An 18,949-nucleotide genomic window follows, 5' to 3' on the forward strand; every position below is an offset into this window, starting at 1 on the left:
GGCAATGCTGAATCCTTAACCCACTGAGTAAGGATCCTATATCCTCATGGATACTGGTTGGCTTCTTAACTCGCTGAGCCACAGCAGGAACTCCAAGTTTTGTTTTGTTTCTGCTTTTGTTTTTAGGGCCACACCCGCTGCATATGGAAGTTCCCAGGCTAGGGGTCGAATCGTAGCTATACCACAGCTCACGGCAATGCCAGATCCTTAGCCCAATAAGTGAGGCCAAGGATTGAACCTGTGACTTTGTGGATCCTAGTTGGATCTGTTTCCCCTGTGCCATGATGAGAACTCCAAGAAAAACAACTTTAAATGGAAAGTAGGTTGACTAAAAATCAAATTATCTGTTTTGATTAGAAAACATTTCATGTGTCTTATAAACAAACCAATATCTGGACAGTGCAATTTCATTGTATTTATTATTTCTTTATTTATCCCATATCCTGTGGCATATGGAATTTCTGGGCCAGGGGTCTGCAGCCACGGCAAGGCAGTCCTGTAACATGGAGTTCCCTCCACCAGGGATCAAACCCAAGCCCCAGTTTCGACCTATGCTGCTGGATCTTTAACCCACTGTGCCTGGCTGAGATGGAACCCATCCGGTTGGGCCACAGAAGGAACTCCCAATGCAGGATCCTTTAATTCACTGGCTGGGCCTGGGATTGAACTCAAGCCTCCAAAGTGACCCAAGCTGCTACAGTTGGGATTCTTAATCCACTGCCCCACAGTGGGAACTCTGACAATAGAATTGTAAGTTCATTTGTTTTCCCATTTCTCACACACTGGGAGAACCAAGGCCCAGAGAGAAAGTGCGGCAAATGCCTAGTCCTGGGGTCTGAGGAGTTCTGGGGAACAAGCCAACCGTCTTCGCCTGCGGAATCAGCCTTGTGCCACTAGAGGGCAGCATTAGAGGGACCTTGGGCCTCTCGACTGCGCAGCTGGTGAGGTGAAGCCTCGAGCTGCACCCGTGGCCAGAAGACATACTTTGCAGACGTCTCTGCGCTCCGTTCCCACCACTGACCTGGAAAATGATCTGATGGTACCCATTCTGCAGATGAGCAAATGCACACACCAGGTCCCGCTGTACGGAGTAGGTGGAACTGGGATTTGAACCTAGGCCTCTTTGATTCCACAGAATGAAGACACTCCCACCCACAGCTCCTCGCTCTGACCCTGCTTTGTCCATGCGTCGTGTGTGTGGTGGTGGGGGGCACTTTTCTCCCACCAGGCCCATTCAGTCCCTTTTTCTAGCACACTCCCCCGCCCCCACCCTTTGCTCATTGAACTCTCTTCTCAAAATTCTCTCACACAGCCCCCTCCTTCCATTCTCCTCCTCAACCCAGAGCCTGAGCATCAACATTCCAAGCATCCATCCCACATGCCTCCCTCCCCCAAATCCCTGCCTCCTCCAGCCGCCCTCCTCTGCTGGCCTCCCGGTCTTGGAGAGGCTAGAGCCCCCAGCCAAGGAGGCAGTTCTGGGCTTCAGGAGTCAAGTGCGGGTTTGACTTCGATCTCTCCTCGCCCTCCAGGAAGGCTCTAGTCCTAAGGAGAGACACTGGCGGGGGGGGGGGGGGGACCAGGACATTCACTCTCCTACACCGCCCCCTCCACCCTGACAGACTGGGGACCAGAGGTCACTGCACTTCACCCTGCCAAATAGATAGCACAATCTGGAATTTCAGGTCTATAAATCACTTGCAGAGAGGGGGTGCCTCATAAAGCTGTTCTCTACTGGTCAGCCCGCTTCCCTCTCATCCCCTGGTCCGGACACCCTCCCCGCTTCCAGGAAACTGGCCCAAGGAGGGGCCTGGGCATATATAGGGAGCCGCTGTGGGAGGGGCCACCCAGAGAGGCTCCCGGCGGAGAAGGTGAGGAGGGGGTGCTGGCACTCTGCATGGGCAGGGGGAGTTGAGGGGGTCTGAGGCTCAGGGAAGGCCAGCCCTGAGCTCTGGCTGGTGACTGCTCCACCTGAGCCTCCGTTTCCTCTTCTGTAAAATGGCCCACTGCCAGCGTTGCGGGAGGCTGGGCTCACTGGCTACCAGCCTGGGCCCAGCAGAAAGCTGAGAGCAGCCCCTATTAGCTGGGATACGGAAGGGGAGCAGTGGGTCCGGCTGGGCCCTCCCTCCCCTCTTGGCCTCTCCCTGGCCTTACCCCTGCTCCGGTGTCCCAGGCAGGACGATGGCTTCTGCGGCAGCAGAGAGGGAGAAGGGGTCTCCGGTTGTGGTGGGTCTGCTGGTCGTGGGCAACATCATTATTCTGGTGAGACAACCCCCCCCCCCCACATTGCCAGGAGCCCAGTGTGAGGGTGAGAAGGAGGGGGTGGTCCTGAGGCTGGGAGTCAGGTGGCTGGGGGCCCAGGATTCCCCTGATGGCCAATGCCATCTGGCTCAGAAAATCCCAGCTCTTCTCCCCAGTGGTGTGATCTTGAGCAAGTGATCTGACTTCTCTCTGCCTATTTCCCCATCTATCATGTACTCACTCTGGGCATTGTTGTGTGAATTAGTCCACGTATGACCCTCAGCTCTGAAAAAGTGCTTGACAAGTGCCAGATATCATCATGAGTGTGATCTGGACCTGACATGCCTGCTTGGCACACAGGGAGCCCACAGTAATGAATAACAACAATGCCTTTTAATTTTGTGATTCTTTTTGTCTTTTTCTTTTCTTTTTTTTTTTTTTTGTCTTTTTGCTATTTCTTTGGGCCGTTCCCGCAGCATATGGAGGTTCCCAGGCTAGGGGTCCAATCGGAGCTGTAGCCACCGGCCTATGCCAGAGCCACAGCAACTCGGGATCCGAGCCTTGTCTGCAACCTACACCACAGCTCACGGCAACGCCGGATCCTTAACCCACTGAGCAAGGCCAGGGACTGAACCCACAACCTCATGGTTCCTAGTCGGATTCGTTAACCACTGAGCCATGACGGGAACTCCAAGTATGTGATTCTTGTACCTGGCTCCGGAGCCAGACAACCTGGGTTCAAATCTCAGCTTTGTCACCTTCTATTGTAGGACCTGGAGCCTCAGTGTCCTCATCTGTAAGATGGAGATACAGTAGGTGTGCTGAGAGGAGAAAATGAGTTAGTGGATTTGTGCTTTGGCCAGAGTTTGGCACACATGGTTGCTCTCTGCAGTGGCCACAGCACTAGCCAGGACAGCTGGTAACAACAGTGCTTAGTGCACAGAAAGCAGTTTCAAGGACCAATGCCTGGCAGACAGTAAGTACTCTATGACTGGTAGTCTGATTTTTGGCAAAGGTATCCGTTGAGGTCTTCCTCTCACCTTCTCACCTTGTTCTCCATCACTATAGGTAGCCAGATTTTTAGTTTCTCATATATATATATGCCACACTGGTGGCATGCAGAAGTTCCCGGGCCAGGGACTGAACCTGAGCCACAGCAGTGACAGCACCAGGTCCTCAACCCGATGAGCCACCAGGGAACTCCTCTCCAATATTTCTTTAAGCAAATATAGGAAAAGGAACATGTATACCTATTTTCTACTTTTTTTTTGTCTTTTTTCTTTGCTATTTCTTGGGCCGCTCCCTCGGCATATGGAGGTTCCCAGGCTAGGGGTTGAATCGGAGCTGCAGCCACCAGCTTACACCAGAGCCATAGCAATGCTGGATCCGAGCCGCGTCTGCAACCACAGCTCACGGCAATGCCGGATCATTAACCAAATGAGCAAGGCCAAGGACCGAATCCGCAACCTCATGGTTCCTAGTTGGATTTGTTAACCACTGCGCCACGACGGGAACTCCTATTTTCTACTCTTGTTATCTATTTTCTCCCCTTTTTTTGTCCAAAATGTAGCTCATTCCGCATCCTGTTCCATGCCTCCCATTTCTTCCTGCTTACGTTGTCTGTGGGTCACTCCAGATGGGTCCTCAGCCTCCCTGCCCTTTTCCACAACTGCACAGTGCTCCGCTGTGTGGCATCCCAGTTGCTTACATGCAGTGCTGCAGGGAATAACCCTGTGCATTTGTGATATCTGCTGCATGGGCAGCTGTGTCTGTAGGATTGACTCCCGCAGGTAGAATTGCTGGACCACAGAGTTGATACATTTGTAATTATTCCTGCCATGGCCAGATTCCCCTCCTCAGGAGGTAGCCACACTCTTCAGCAAAGGCGGGTACCCAGCACCTCCTTGGTGCCAATCACATTCTCCAGGCTTTGCATGTAGCATCTCCTCAAAAACCCTGGCACCTGGGGAGTGGGTAGGGGCCAGGGGTCTGGCTGGGGCCTCCGTTCCCTTCTGGCCTCCTGCCCAGCCTCATGCCTGTTCACGGAAGGGGTGTCTTTGTCACCCAGTTTCTTGTCCTTCTTACCGATGTGGCAGAGGGGGCTCAGAACGGGGAGGGCACTGGCTCACGGGGACTCATGCTGCTGAGGCAGCTGCCCCTGCACAGGCCTCGCTAACCAGCTGCCCTGTCCAGTTGTCAGGCCTGGCCCTGTTTGCTGAAACGATATGGGTGACAGCCGACCAGTACCGCGTGTACCCGCTGATGGGCATCTCAGGCAAGGACGACGTCTTCGCTGGCGCCTGGATCGCCATCTTCTGCGGCTTCTCCTTCTTCGTGGTGGCCAGCTTTGGGGTGGGCGCAGCGCTCTGCCGCCGCCGCTCCATGATCCTCACGGTGAGGCCCTGGGAGGACGGGATGGGGAGGGGCTCGCTGGGCGCAAAGATCATCTTCACAGATTCACAATGACGACCACACCCCAGCCGCTAGAGTACGGTCAGCACGGCTCCACACTCAGGCCTCGTGACAGTCATTTCATGTCATCTGCCTGGCACTTAGTAACTGAGGCTCAGCTCTTACCCTCATCTTACAGAGAAAACCAGGGCTTGGGAGGCAGGGGAGGAAGCTCTGCACAGGAGGATGGCTCTTGAGTTGCAGGTCTGAGATCTGAACCACAGCTGGTTGGTCTCCGGGGTCTGTGCTTGTGAGCTGGATGAGCTGGACAATAATAATAACACAGCTACGATTTAATGAGCACTCATTACATCCTACAAACTCCATGTAGATTAGTTTGTTTGTTCCTCACAACCCATCATCATCCTCATCAGCAGCATCATGAGCCCATTTGATAAGACTTGAAACTGAGGCTCAGAGAAGTGAATCCACTTATCCAGGGTGGCATAGCAAGTGAGTGACAGAGCTAGGATTTAAACCTGAGCACTGCAGCGCTCGGGCCTGTGCTCTTAATCTCTGCCCACGGCAATAGGCCACACTCTCCAAGTCCCTTTCATGGGCCTGACACTAGGCCGGGCTGTTTAGAAGATGAGCTCCTTCCATCCTCACAGAAGTTAAGTGTTTCTCTACCCATTGACCAGACGAGGAAACTGAGGTTCAAAGAGGCCAAGAGCCCAGCTGAGAGGGAGAGCAGGGATTCCAATCCTAGCCCCACGGACACAGAGCCAACCCTTGGCTTCCTCCACGGCCGAGGGCCTTTTGGATTCCCAGGAGCAGCTACTGATTTGATCCACAAGTTTATTGAGCAAGAACCATGTGCCAAAGCCCATGCTAGGCACTGGGCTATCTACTGAGCAAAGCATAAAGGCCCTTGCCTAGGGGGAGGGGGAGGCAGTGACCAGGGAAGGGAGCTGGGGAAGGGCAGTCAGAGAAAGCGAAGACTGGGTGGTAGTGGGGGAGGAAGGGAGTGAGCAGCCTGCGTATCTGCAGGAAAAGCATTCCAGTGGAGGGAACAGTAAGAGCAAAGGTGAGAGGACTGGAGTACAGCGTGGCTGAAGCCAAGTGGGGGTGGGGGTGACAGAGAGGAGCTGAGGGCGGTCTGGGAGGAGAACAGTGCAGGGTGGGCAGGGCAGTAAGCCGGGGAGAGGGGAGGTGAGACAATCAGCTGGGACCGGGAGCCTTGGTAAGGACTTTGGCTTTGCTATGAATAAGATGTAGCCATGGAAGTTCCTGAGTTCCCATAGTGGCTCTGTGGTAATAAACCCAACTAGTAACCATGGAGACGCATGTTCTATCCCTGGCCTTGCTCAGTGAGTTGGGGAACCGGTGTTGCTGTGAGCTGTGGTGTAGGTTGCAGACACGTTGCTGCAGCTGTGATGGATTCGACCTAGGCTGGGAACCTGCATATGCTGCAGGTGTGGCCCTAAAAAAAAGCAGAAAAAAAAAGATGCAGTCATGGAAAGGCTCTTTTCCTTTCCTTCTTTTTTCCTTTCATGCATTTAATTATCTGGCATAACAATTTAACCAAAACCTTAAAAGTTCACTCAACTTATAAAAGGAAAAATGTCTGTTGTCTGTCTCTTGTTTTGTCATTAACGAAGACACAGAATCTTTTAAAAATTACTATGGGAAATTTCAAACAGCCTAGAGTGGGATGAATGCACCTATCACCTGGTTTCAACAATATCACCCGCGGACTGGCCAGTGCCACCTCCTCTACCCCACCCTCTGCCTGCCCGCATTTTTCTCTCCTGGGGGGATTTTGAAGCACATTCCAGACACCAGGTCACTTACCTGTAAATATTTGAGTGTGCATTTCTCTGAGCAATAAGGATGTTGTTTGAAAGCAGCCAGGCGTGTTGGACCACATCGTGTGGTCTTGGCAGTGGAGTTGGCAAATCCACCCCCCACCCCCCACCCATTGCTTTAAGGGTGAAGGGTGAGGACAGCTGAGGAGCAGTAAAATCATTTTCATTAAACACCAATCAAATAGCTTTTTTAGGTGGTTTTTGTTGTTGTTGCTGTTTGCACAACTACCATACCCCAGGCACATCCTGCAAAATTCACCCTAGTCCACTCGTAGCTAATTTCCAATACCCAGTGTGTGTTCAAATGTCCCTGGTTGTCTTGATAATGTCCTTCTTTCTTTCTTTTCTGCAGTAGACATTCATGTTACTGCATGCAAGCCTATTAGTTAACCTTGGGGAGTACTTTACATATGGTTTTGTTGATTTTATTTCCCCCCACATTTTATTATTAAAAAATTCAATATACTCAAAAGGGGAAATACTTGCACAGTGAACACCTGTATAGCGACCAAGTAGATATTTGATTTTTTGTTTTTTGAGGGGGTTTAGTTTTTAGGTTTGGGTTGTTTTTTTTTTTTTTTTAGCTACCCTGTGGACTGTGGTGTTCCCAGGCCAGGGATCAGATCTGAGCCACAGTTGTGATCTATGCCGCAGCTGCCGTCAGATCCTTAACCCACTGTGCCAGCTGGGTATGGAACCTTCGACCCAGCGCTCCAGAGACACTGCCAATCCCATTGCACCATAGCAGCGACCCAAGCAGTGACGCTGCCGGATCCTTAACCCGCTGAGCCACCAGGGAACTCCAAACTTTTTTTTTTTTAATTGCATTTTTATCCACGGATCCATCCCTGGAGCGGTGTGGCTTCAAGGGCTGTGCCCTGACGAAGCTGTACCTCTGTCTCTCCCTCCCTCCCTCTGCTTCTAGTACCTGGTGCTCATGCTCATCGTCTACATCTTCGAGTGCGCCTCCTGCATCACGTCCTACACCCACCGAGACTACGTGAGTTGGGCGGGGGCGTGTGGGGGCGGCAGAGGGCGTGGCTTGTGGGGGGAGGAGTTGGTGAGAATCTGGGGCTGAGGGTGGAGGGCCGTCTCTCCTCACCCAGCCCCGCTGGACCCTGCCCTTCCCTGCCCTCTGCAGATGGTGTCCAACCCGTCCCTGATCACCAAGCAGATGCTGACCTTCTACAGTGCAGATTCGGACCAGGGCCGGGAACTGACCCGCCTCTGGGACCGCGTCATGATTGAGGTGACCAAGGGTGGGGGAGGGGGGGGGCGGCTGGAGGACCCGGGGCCCCCGAGGTAGATAGGGCTCCCCAGATGCCCACTGGTAGATGATATCCACTCATGTGCTTCTTATGAGGGAGGGGCTCTGGTCATCACCATTTTCCAGTTGAAAACAGACCCAGAGAAGAAAAGTCCCTTGTTCAGGGTCATCTGGCTGGTCAAGGGCAGAGCTGGCATGGAAACCCTGGCAGCCTGGATCCAGAGCCCCTGCTCTTCACCATTGCATGTGCTGCCTTAATAATAACGATAAGAGTAACAACCACACACATTAAAGAGCTCTATCTTGTATTTATCACTTTCCCAAACACTGTCAAGCTTTTTGAATCCTCGCAACAGCCCATAAGGGAGATCAGCGCTTTAGCGCTTTAGCGATGACGAAATGGAGGCAGGAGGTTGAGGGCTAGCACGGGGCTACACAGCTGGTAGGTCAACAGAACCAGAAGGACCCAAACCCAGGCTGCCGGTAAGAAGCCACATTCCTCATTAAACCCAGCGGGATACGGCGGCACAAGAGGAGAATATTGATGACCCAAGGGAACTGAGGTCCCAGTTTGGTTCACACAGCTAACCAGATTGGAACCCAGGTTTTTTTGTTTTTAATTTGTTTGTCTTTTTAAGGTTGTACCCGTGGCATATGGAGGTTCCCAGGCTAAGGGTCAAATCGGGGCTGCAGTCGCCGGCCCACGCCAGAGCCACAGCAATACAGGATCTGAGCTGCATCTGCAACCTACACCACAGCTCATGGCAATGCTGAATCCTTAACCCACTGAGCGAGGCTAGGGATTGAACCCACATCCTCATGGATGCTAGTCAGGTTCATTAACCGCTGAGCCACGACAAGAACTCCTGGAACCCCGGTTTGAAAGAGCCACAAATTAAACACCCACAGCACCCAAGAGAAGCCAAAAATCTGCCTTTTGGTGTCATTCATATCAGGCCTTGTTGACCACTAATTCCAAAATTTTAAAAAAATGTATCACGGGCGTGGGTGTAATCCAAACCCCCATCAGCCTCAGGCGCTGGAAAAAGTACCTTTTGCCCTGTGCTCACACAGACACCTCTGCCTGTCTTTGAGACCCAGGGCATGGGGAAGTTGGGCCCCACTGCAGGGCAGGCCAACCCCATCCTTCTTCCGCTGTGTGACCTCAGGGGAACGGCTGTCCTCTCTGAGCTGGATCCCCCCTGACCCCCGCCTCTCTCTCCAGCAAGAGTGCTGCGGCACCTCAGGTCCCATGGACTGGGTGAACTTCACATCGGCCTTCCGGGCCTCCACCCCGGAGGTGGTGTTCCCTTGGCCGCCACTGTGCTGTCGACGGACTGGCAACTTCATCCCCATCAATGAAGAGGGCTGCCGCCTGGGCCACTTGGATTACCTGTTCACCAAGGTGTGTCTCCCCCTCCCTGCTCTGTCTGGCTGTCTATCTGGCCCTACCTGGTCCTGCAACAGCTTCCTCCCTCCCACTGTCTTTCTGTCATCCCCCACCCCACATACACCCCCGTCTGGCTTTTTCTCTCCCCTCCCTCTGGCTCTTTTTTTTTGTTTGTTTTTCCCCTGTCTTTTTTAGGGCCACACCCCTGGCATAAGGAAGTTCCTAGGCTAGGGGTTGAATTGGAGCTGCAGCCGCAGCAATGCCAGATCCGAGCCCCATCTGTAACCTCAGCAATGCCAGGTCCTTAACCTACTGAGAGAGGCCAGGGATCGAATCCACATCCTCATGGATACTAGTTGGGTTTATAACCCACTGAGCCACGACCCCTTTGGCTCTTTCAGCTCTCCAGCCCTCCCTCCCTCCCTCTGCAAGTCAGGGGGACACGCCAGCTCTGTCTGATCCAGACCTGGCACCTGAAACTTTTCCCAGGTTGTCTGGGGATAAGAGCAACAGTAGCAGTGGCACAGCATCAATAACAGCCATTTATTTTTGTTGCACAAGCCTCCTTCTAGGTGCTTGAAGTTTTTACCTAATGAAATTCTCACCACAGCCTTATGAGGTCGAGGTTATAACTGTCCCGTTTTACAGGTGCTGAACCTCCCTAGTGAGGGATGGAGCAGGGCGTGAGTTCAGGTGGTCAGGCCCCAACCAGGTGCTTTAATTCCAGGTGCAGAGGCACAGAGGGAAATAGAGGAGGTTAGATTAGGAGGAGAACTGTCCCAGGGGTCCCACTGGCTGCCCTTGGCTGCCTGGGGGCCCCTGAGCAGCCTGCCTTAGCTCAGGTGTCATGGAGAGGGGGGCCTGTGGACAGACCATCATCGCCCTCAGAGTCGCCAGCCGTTCCTTAGCCCCAGCTCTGTGCAGAGTGCTTACAAGTGCTTCCACGCTTTATCTCACAGAATCCGCTTTGGGAGGGCAGGGCTGTCCACATGGCCATTTCATATATGGGAAAACTGAGGCTCGGAGGCTCAGAATCATACCCAGGCCCCAGAGCCAACAACTGGCAGAGGTGGCCCCCAGCTCTGTCCTCCCTGACTCCAGAACCTTCGTTCTTGGCCGCTGCCAAGTTGGGCCAAGCAGGGGTCCACATGGGGGTGACCAGTTTGGGACTCTGGCCCCACGCTGCCCCACCGCTAAATGAGGAAAGGTCTTGGAACTGGGCTAACCTAAAGGCATATTTCAAACCCTGGGAACTTGGAGGCAGCATGGAAAGCCGGCTCTAAACCAGATCACCCTCAGAATGCCATGACCACCATCCGGATGGCACCTGCTAGTGCAGGGCCTCCTGGGTTTATGTCACAGCCCTGGCCCCTTGAAACCACCCAGGGAGGGAGATGCTTCCATGAACCCCATGGTGAGAAACCCCCACCCATGGTGATCCGCAAGGTAAGATAAGTCACAGGAAGTGACTTTCAGCAGCCAGCCTCCCTGGGTGTTTTCTCCACCGCTCATTTCCCCGCTGCCCAGGGCTGCTTCGAACACATCAGCCACGCCATCGACAGCTACACATGGGGCATCTCGTGGTTTGGGTTTGCCATCCTGATGTGGACGGTGAGAAGCAGGGAGCCTCCGGGGTGGGTGGGATGTGGGTGTGTGGCTGGAGCACCCCTCACCTGATGGCCTCCTCTCCAGCTCCCGGTGATGCTGATAGCCATGTATTTCTACACCACATTGTGAGGAACAAGAAGGGAAAGCCATGCGCGCACCTTGGCCTCCTCTTCCTGCTTCTGCTTCCTCCCGCGGAGATGGCCGCCTCCGCTCTCCCCTTCCCACCCTCCGCTCGGAAGATATTTTAGCAGGTTGCTGAGCCCTGCTGGGAGTTGGGGTGCCCTGAAACCCCTGGACATGTGTGCAAGGACTCAGCCCTTAATTTCATTTCTCTTGGCTGATTCCTGGCCCATCTTTCATTGTCAACTCGAAGTCCTGTCTTTGGGGGGTGGCCCTTCCCCAGTGACAACACCCTGTTCACAGATGCCTCTTTCCTAGTCCCTGAGCTCCTCCTTCGTGATGGATGTCGCTGTCATCACTGAATAGTTTGTGATTGTCTATTTAAGCTCTGATAGCCTGGGACTGCCCTGAGGGGAGGGACAAGCTCGGTTATGGTCAGTTTTTGTCCCCAGCTTCTCCTGGCACAGGGCTGTGCATGGATAGTCAATAAATACTGCTTGAACGAGTTGACTTGTTTTCTTCCGAGGCAAAGGCGAATGAATAAGAACTCTTCCACTGAAAGTAGCAGAAGCCCAACTGGCACTGACTGAAACATAAAATGGAATGTATCGGCTGATGTAACTGAGCCAGTAGGGCTGGCTTCAGGCATGTCTGGATCCAGGGGTTCAAGCTAGGTTTCCAGGAAACCTGCTTCATTCTCTGGCAGGATATCTCTGGCGACACCAAGACATATCCTTATTGCTAAGAAACACAGCAGCAAGAAAGGGCCTCTTTCTCAATAGCTTTTGCCAAGGTCAGGGATTAAAGCTCACTGTCTTGGTTTAGGTTCTGGGCCCCCGCTTCAGTTGGGGAAGAGAGGGCACCTGGGTTACCACTCCTGCTAAGGAGACATCCTGAGGTGGTGTTGGGAAGGGGGGTTGTTTATCAAGGGAAAGTCAGAGTGCAGGGCTGCTGGGCCAGTACAGGTGACAGACCTACTGGGGACTAAAGCTTCTGGCAAGGGAATTTCCGTCATGGTGCAGAGGAAACAAATCTGACTGGTATCCGTGAGGACTCGGGTTTGATCCCTGGCCTCATTCAGCGGGTTAAGGATCCGGTGTTGCCATGAGCTGTGTAGTGTAGGTCACAGACATGGCTCAGATCTGGTGCTGCTGTGGCTGTGATGTAGGCTGGCAGCTGCAGCTCCAATTCGACCCCTAGCCTGGGCACTTCCATGTTGCAAGTGTGGCCCTAAAAAATGCAAAAAAAAAAAGGTTTCCAGCAAGTACACTAAGGGGTATGTGAGAGCAAAGAGTTTAAGAATCTCATCATTGCTGTTTTGTCGGCTCTGAAGCAGGCCCCCCACTTTGGCCATTTTACAGCAATTAGGCTCTGCAAGGAGAGCGTGGCTTCCTTCCCCATTAAATGAAATTTCTCAGAGTCCTCATGTACTCCATTGGTTTGCAGATGGTCCGCAAATGCTGAACTCGGGTGTCAGCTTTTTAAAATATACTTTTAGGATCTCTGGTGGTGCAGCAGTTTAAGGATCGTGAATTGTCACTGCAGTGGCTTGGATTGCGGCTGTGGCTCGGGGCCGATCCCTGGGGCAGGAACTTCCACATGCCATAGGCTTGGCCAAAAATAAAACAATGAAACAACAACAACACATTCATACACTCATTTGCCCAACAGCCTATATATATATATGCATTTTAAAAAATCTGCAATAGGAGTTCCCGTCATGGCTCAGTGGTTAACGAATCTGACTAGGAACCATGAGGTTGTGGGTTCGATCCCTGGCCTTGCTCAGTGGGTTAAGGATCTGACTTGCCATGAGCTGTGGTGTAGGTTGCAGACTCGGCTCGCATCCCTCGTTGCTGTGGCTCTGGCGTAGGCCAGCGGCTACAGCTCCGATTTGACCCCTAGCCTGGGAATTTCCATATGCTGCAGGAGCAGCCCAAGAAATGGCAAAACAAAACAAAACAAAACAAACTGTTGCAAAGTATTCCAGCGTATAGATGCGTCACAGATCATCACACACTGCTGTAAGTCAACAAGGCAAGAAGCGAAACAATATGCATGAGTGATTTCATTTTTATGAAAATCATATATACATTCTTCTGACAGATTCCTTTGAGAAGGGGTGTGGGATGGAGGGCCGAGAGGAAGAGAAATTTTCACACCATGTGGATCTTTATAATGTTTGAAAAAAAGGTTTGTAAAGATGATCTACTGCTTTTCAAAAACAAAAACTAGTAAAGGGGTTTCTAAACTAATAAACAAGATACAGCTTTGCTTTTCAAGCCAGAATTTTTGAAACGCTGTGTAGATGATACACATACCATATTTTAACACGTAGGAGTCCCTCCAGGTCGACTGGCTTAACGGGCTTTTCTGCAGGTCTGGAATGAAACATCTACCCCCTCCCTGAGCACATATTTGACCAGGTTGTAAATACATCAGGGAAAGGGGGGATTTCATCCTAATCTACTTTTTTTTTTTTTTGCCTTTTCTAGGGCCGCACTTGCAGCGTATGGAGGTTCCCAGGCTAGGGATCTAATTGGAGCTGTAGCCACCGGCCTACACGATAGCCATAGCAACTCGGAATCCGAGCCACATCTGTGACCTACACCACAGCTCACGGCAACGCCAGATCCTTTACCCACTGAGTGAGGCCAGGGATCAAACCCGCAACCTCATGGTTCCTAGTTGGATTCGTTAACCACTGAGCCACGACGGGAACTCTCATCCTAATCTACTTTTAAATTCATGTATATCCCCATGAGCAAGTTCACGGTGGCCTAGTGTGTGACTCGGTTTCTCTGAGAAAGGCAAAGAGGTAGCACTCACCACCCCCAGCACATTCTGAGCTCCCATGTGCCCCTCAATAAAATGGGCTTCTAGAACTGCCTACCTCATAGCTTAGGGTCCAGTGCTTTCTAAGAGCTCCAGACCCCATAAGATCTTTTCATTATGAATCAGGAATTTTCTCAGTCCTGTGTCATCAGAATCAAATGTAAAAATAAACTGCCAGGTAAGGCTGCTACTGTGCCTGGTGAGCCCCAGTTTCCAATGTTTGGGGCTCCATCATCCAGGATGTACCAAATGACTTGCATATTCGTGCTTTGAAAAGTAAAGTCAGGAGTTCCCATTGTGGCTCAGCAGGTTAAGAACTTGACTAGTATCCACGAGGACACAGGTTCGACCCCTGGCCTTGCTCCATGGGAAGGATCCAGTGTTGCTGAGGCTGGGATGTAGGCTGGCAGCTATAGCCCTGATTTGACTCCTTGCCTGGGAATGTCCATGTGCCGTGGGTCTGGCCCTAAAAAGATTTTTAAAAAAGGTAAATTCAGGCTAAGAGAACACACTTGTGGTTGCCAAGGTGGGGGGAAGGGGTGGGATCTGGGGATTTGGGGTTAGTAGCTGCAAACTATTACATTTAGACTGGAGAAGCAATGAGGTTCTTGCTCTACTCTACCCGAGAACTCTACCCGATCTCTTGGGATAGACCATGATGGAAAATAATATATAAGAAAAGGAATGTATTTATATGTCTGACTGGATCTCTTTGCTGTACAGCAGGAGCTGGCATGACATTGTAAATCAAGTATACTTTTTTTGGCTCTTTTTAGGGCCACTCCCGAAGCATGTGGGGGTTCCCAGGCTAGGGTTCGAATCAGAGTTAAAGCCACTGGCCTACACCACAGCCATAGCGACACGAGATCCAAGCCACATTATTGACCTATACCACAGCTCATGGAGACACTAGATCCTTAACCCACTGATCAAGACCAGGTATTGAACCCATGTCCTCATGGATACCAGTCGGGTTTGTTACCACTGAGCCACAATGGAAACGCCTCAAAGTATGCTCTAATTTCTTTAAATGAAAAAAAATTTTTTAAAGGAATATGTATACAATAAAGGGTTACGTAGTAAGAAAACAAACCAAAAAGTCAAGTCAGGGAGTTTCGTGGTGGTGCAGCAGGTTAAGGATCCAGCATTGTTACTGCAGTGATGCGGGTTCGATCTCTGGCCTTGGAACTTCCAAATGGCCAAAAAATAAAATAAATAACATAAAATAAAAATGAAAGTTGGAGTTCCCATTGTGGCACAGCGGAGACGAATCTGACTAGGAGCCATGAGGTTTCGGGTTCGATCCCTGGTCTCTCTCACTGGGTTAAGTATCCGGCATTGCCGTGAGCTGTGGTGTAGGTCACAGATGCGGCTTGGATCTGGCGTCGCTGTGGCTGTGGTGTAGGCCAGTGGCTACAGCTCTGATTAGACCCCTAGCCTGGGAACCTCCATCTGCCGCAGGTGCAGCCCTTAAAAAAAAAAAAAAAAAAAAAAAGACAAAAGACCAAAAAAAAGAGAAAGAAAGTCATACTTGAAAATGCTTGGTGCTCTTGCTGAGTGATGTTCAATACCCCGGCTCAGCATAAGTTAGAGTTAATCTAATGCTTTTTGTCTGAGGGTCCTTTAGGAATGTTAGTGAACAATGATAGTCATAAAATCACTTTTTCCCTTTAAAAATTCGCACTGCAAAAGAATATTAAATGTCATGGGAAAATACCTGGGAAATTATTAAGGGAAAAAAGAAGATTACAAAAAAGCATGCCAAGTATGATTGCCTTTCTGATAAAAATATAAATGTGTGTGTGTTTGCATTAAAATTGTAAAACAAAGTCTCCCAAAGGTTAACCTTGGTTATTTGGGAAGAGGAGACTCTCAAAAGGGTTTTCGACTTCATTCCTTAGGCATTTTGGCATTCTCCAAATAGTCTGTGATGGCTGTTGCTTTTGTCCTCCTGCAAAAATCAAGAAAGAGAGCCCCTTTCTAGGAGTTCCCATTGTGGTTCAGAGGGTTAAGAACCTGACTAGTATCCATGAGGATGCAGGTTCGATCCCTGGCCTTGCTCAGTGGGTGAAGGATCTGGCTTTGCCACAGCCTGCAGCATAGGTTGCAGATGTGGTTCGGATTCTGTGTTGCTGTGGCTGTGGTGCAAGTCGTCAGCTTCAGCTCAGATTTGACCCCTGGCCTGGGAACTTAACATATGCTGCAAGTAAGGCCCTAAAAAGAAAAAAGAGAGAGAGAGCTCCTTTCTATTTGCTAGATGGGATCCTACCTAATTCATGACTCATCAAATAAAGTCCATCTTCAAATTTATCCAGCTGGAGTTTTCTTAACACTCCTACCCAGAGCTGGCTCCAATCACACAACCACAGGCTCCTGAAGACAGATACTCCTGTCTGGCCAGCAATCTCTCACTGGCTATTGCAATTTAACAGTGGAGCTCAAATTTGCCTGATGGAATGGCATGTGATCCAATTTCCTATAAGCAGTTCCTGAAGCAGGAGGAGTTGGGGTCCCTCTGTAGGCTTTTCTGTTTCATGTAAGATCCAAATAAGTGACTGACAAAGGAAGCTTAAAGAAATCTCATCGCTGGGCCGCCTCAGGGAGATCAGAGCTGGGAAACCAGAGACAAGCCCTAACCCCCACTCCAGACAATTACAAACAAGCGGTTCTTGTTTTTTCAATTCTGGTAGTAGCCTGTATAAATAAAATAGATGAATGATGGATGGATGGTAGTGATTGAAAGATTTTACTTACTTATTTATTTTTTATTCATTTATTTTTTCTAAGGGCTGCATGTGCGGGATATGGAGGTTCCCAGGCTAGGGGTCAAATCAGAGCTACAGCTGCCGGCCTACACCACAGCCACAAGCAGCTCGGGATCCGAGCAGTGTCTGCGACCTACACCACAGCTCATGGCAACACCAGATCCTTAACCCACTGAACAAGGCCAGGGATTGAACCCACATCCTCCTGCTTGTAACCCGCTGAGCCACAACGGGAACGCCTCGATTTTTTTTTGAGTATTTAAAAAAAGAAAGAATTATGAATAAAAATGTCACTGTAGGACGTGAACTGAGTGTTGAAGAATGAATTATTTTGCTCCGACTTTTCAAACGTTATCTGAGTGGTTAAGACAGGACAGGCTTTGTCAGATGCTGGGGTCTTGGACTCAAGGCTGCCTCTGGGCAGCAGGTAGTCGGGCCTCCACCTCTGTCCCACATCTGCCACTCCCCTCTCTGGCTTCATCTGGCCGCATATCTGCTTGGCCGGAGTGGCAACCATGGTGGCCTGGCCAAGGCAGGCCTCAGCCAGCAGGACGGGTTTGTCTGCCCTGGCCCTTCCTCTCAGAGGCCCACTCCTGTAGGTGAGAGAGGAGCAAAGAGACGAGGGCTGGGTGAGGCTCCCGGGACCACCCGAGAGAGAGAGAGAGAGAGAGAGAGAGAGAGAGAGAGAGAGAGAGAGCCATCAATGGCTGTTTCTACTGCAAGTCTCCATGACCATATCTGTCCAGGCTCTAGATCCGGGTTTTAAGCCTCCGTGGCTCTCCAGTGGCCTCAGCACAAGTCCAGCTCCTCAGCCTGGCAGTGAGGGGCCCTATGGCTTTTGTCTCCTTGCTACCTCCCGAAGCTTCTCTCTCTGTCTCTCTCTCCTGTCCCACTGAACCAAGCTCTCTTTACCGCTGGAGATCACAGAATGAAAAGAATAAATTAGGAGTTCCCCTGTGGCTTAACAGGTTAAGGATCCAGCATTGTCACTGCTGTGGCGTGGGTTCAATCCCTGGCCTGGAAACTTCCACAGGCCACTGGCGCGGCCAAAAAAACGAAAACAAAAAAGAAAAGAATAAATCACGGTTACAGAGCAATCAAGCAGGCATGCCCCTCTGACTACATTCACTGTTGCTTGTATGCCTTCCACGAGGGTAAGTTGACTTATTCACTAAAATGTAAAACTCATAGCCCTTTGACCCACTGATTCCACCTCTGGGGATCTGTCCTGCCCATACACTCGCAAGTGTGTGCAAAGACTGAAAAGCAAGAACTGAGAAACAGCCTGAATCCCAGCAGAAGAGAACTAGTTGTCTAAGTCACTTTTCCACACGACCAAATGCTGTGCAGCTAAGTTTAAAGGGAACTACATTTTCATTGGCTGATATTAAAGCATTTCCAAGATCAATTGTTCATTGAAGAAAACAAAAAGCACAAAGCTGGATGTTTGCTGACTGGATGTGTTATCCTAGATTGCATCCTGAAAGCACAAGACAGTGGAAAAACTACTGCAATCTGAATAAAATCTATAGTTTAGTTACAGGTCTTGGACCAGTGTTAATTTCTTGGTTTTGATAAACATAGCACAGCTATGTAGTATGGTCACATGAGAGGAAATTGAGTGAACTGTATACAAGAATTCTCTGTACTAACTTTGTGATTTTTCTGTAAATCTGAAATTCTTCCCCAAAGAAGCTTATTTGAAAAAAATCAAATATATGTTTCTATATTTGTAGACCCCTAAAAATTAGAAAAAAGGGGAAAGTTTGTGTGTGCACAGGATACATCCTTTCCTATAAATTGTTTTATTTTATGATTAATTTCCCCTAATTCAGGGATGATTATCTGGTTTGACAATTTCTCTCTCTCTCTTTTTTTTGCCACACTGGCATGGAAGTTCCCAGGCCAGGGATCAAATCCAAGCCACGACTACAACCTGAGCCCCTGCAGTGACAATGCCAGATCCTTAACACACTGTGCCACAAGGGAACTCCCAACTTGACAATTGATGAATATTTTTTCCGGTGAATATTTTTAAAATAACTCATCCCCACACTTGCATCATGATCTTTTCAGAGTACCCAAGGTCATTTGAAATTTTGATGCAAACTATTGCCTTTGGAGTGATGCAAACTATTGCCTTTGGAATGGATAAGCAACAAGTTCCTGCTGTGTAGCACTGGGAACTATATCTAGTCACTTATGATGGAGCATGATGATGTGAGAAAAAAGAATGTATATGTGTATGTGTGACTGGGTCACCTTGCTGTGCAGTAGAAAATTGACAGAACACTGTAAACCAGCTGTCATGGAAAAAAATAAAAATCATTAAAAAAAAGAAATTTCTTATTGGTTGGCATTATTTTAGAATGCCTTCATTGTGGATTGCAGGGAGAAATGACACAGGACTGAGGAATGGAATGAAAGCAAGGAAACAGGACGATTCACTAGAAAGCAACTCAAGGGA

At 50.1% G+C, this 18,949-nt stretch overlaps 1 protein-coding gene across 1 annotated transcript; it reads left to right on the forward strand.

Annotated features, from left to right (window-relative positions):
- The first annotated feature begins 2,031 nt into the window (after positions 1 to 2,031).
- UPK1A (uroplakin 1A) lies at positions 2,032 to 11,387 on the forward strand. Its single transcript, XM_047791031.1, has 7 exons — positions 2,032 to 2,259; positions 4,432 to 4,632; positions 7,423 to 7,497; positions 7,639 to 7,746; positions 8,990 to 9,169; positions 10,682 to 10,765; positions 10,847 to 11,387. The coding sequence occupies exons 1-7, from the start codon at positions 2,179 to 2,181 to the stop codon at positions 10,889 to 10,891; spliced, it is 774 nt and encodes a 257-aa protein (XP_047646987.1). The 5' UTR covers positions 2,032 to 2,178; the 3' UTR covers positions 10,892 to 11,387.
- Positions 11,388 to 18,949: the final 7,562 nt, after the last annotated feature.

The sequence above is a fragment of the Phacochoerus africanus genome, chromosome 8, assembly GCF_016906955.1.
Source record: "Phacochoerus africanus isolate WHEZ1 chromosome 8, ROS_Pafr_v1, whole genome shotgun sequence".
Classification (NCBI taxonomy): Eukaryota; Metazoa; Chordata; class Mammalia; order Artiodactyla; family Suidae; genus Phacochoerus; species Phacochoerus africanus.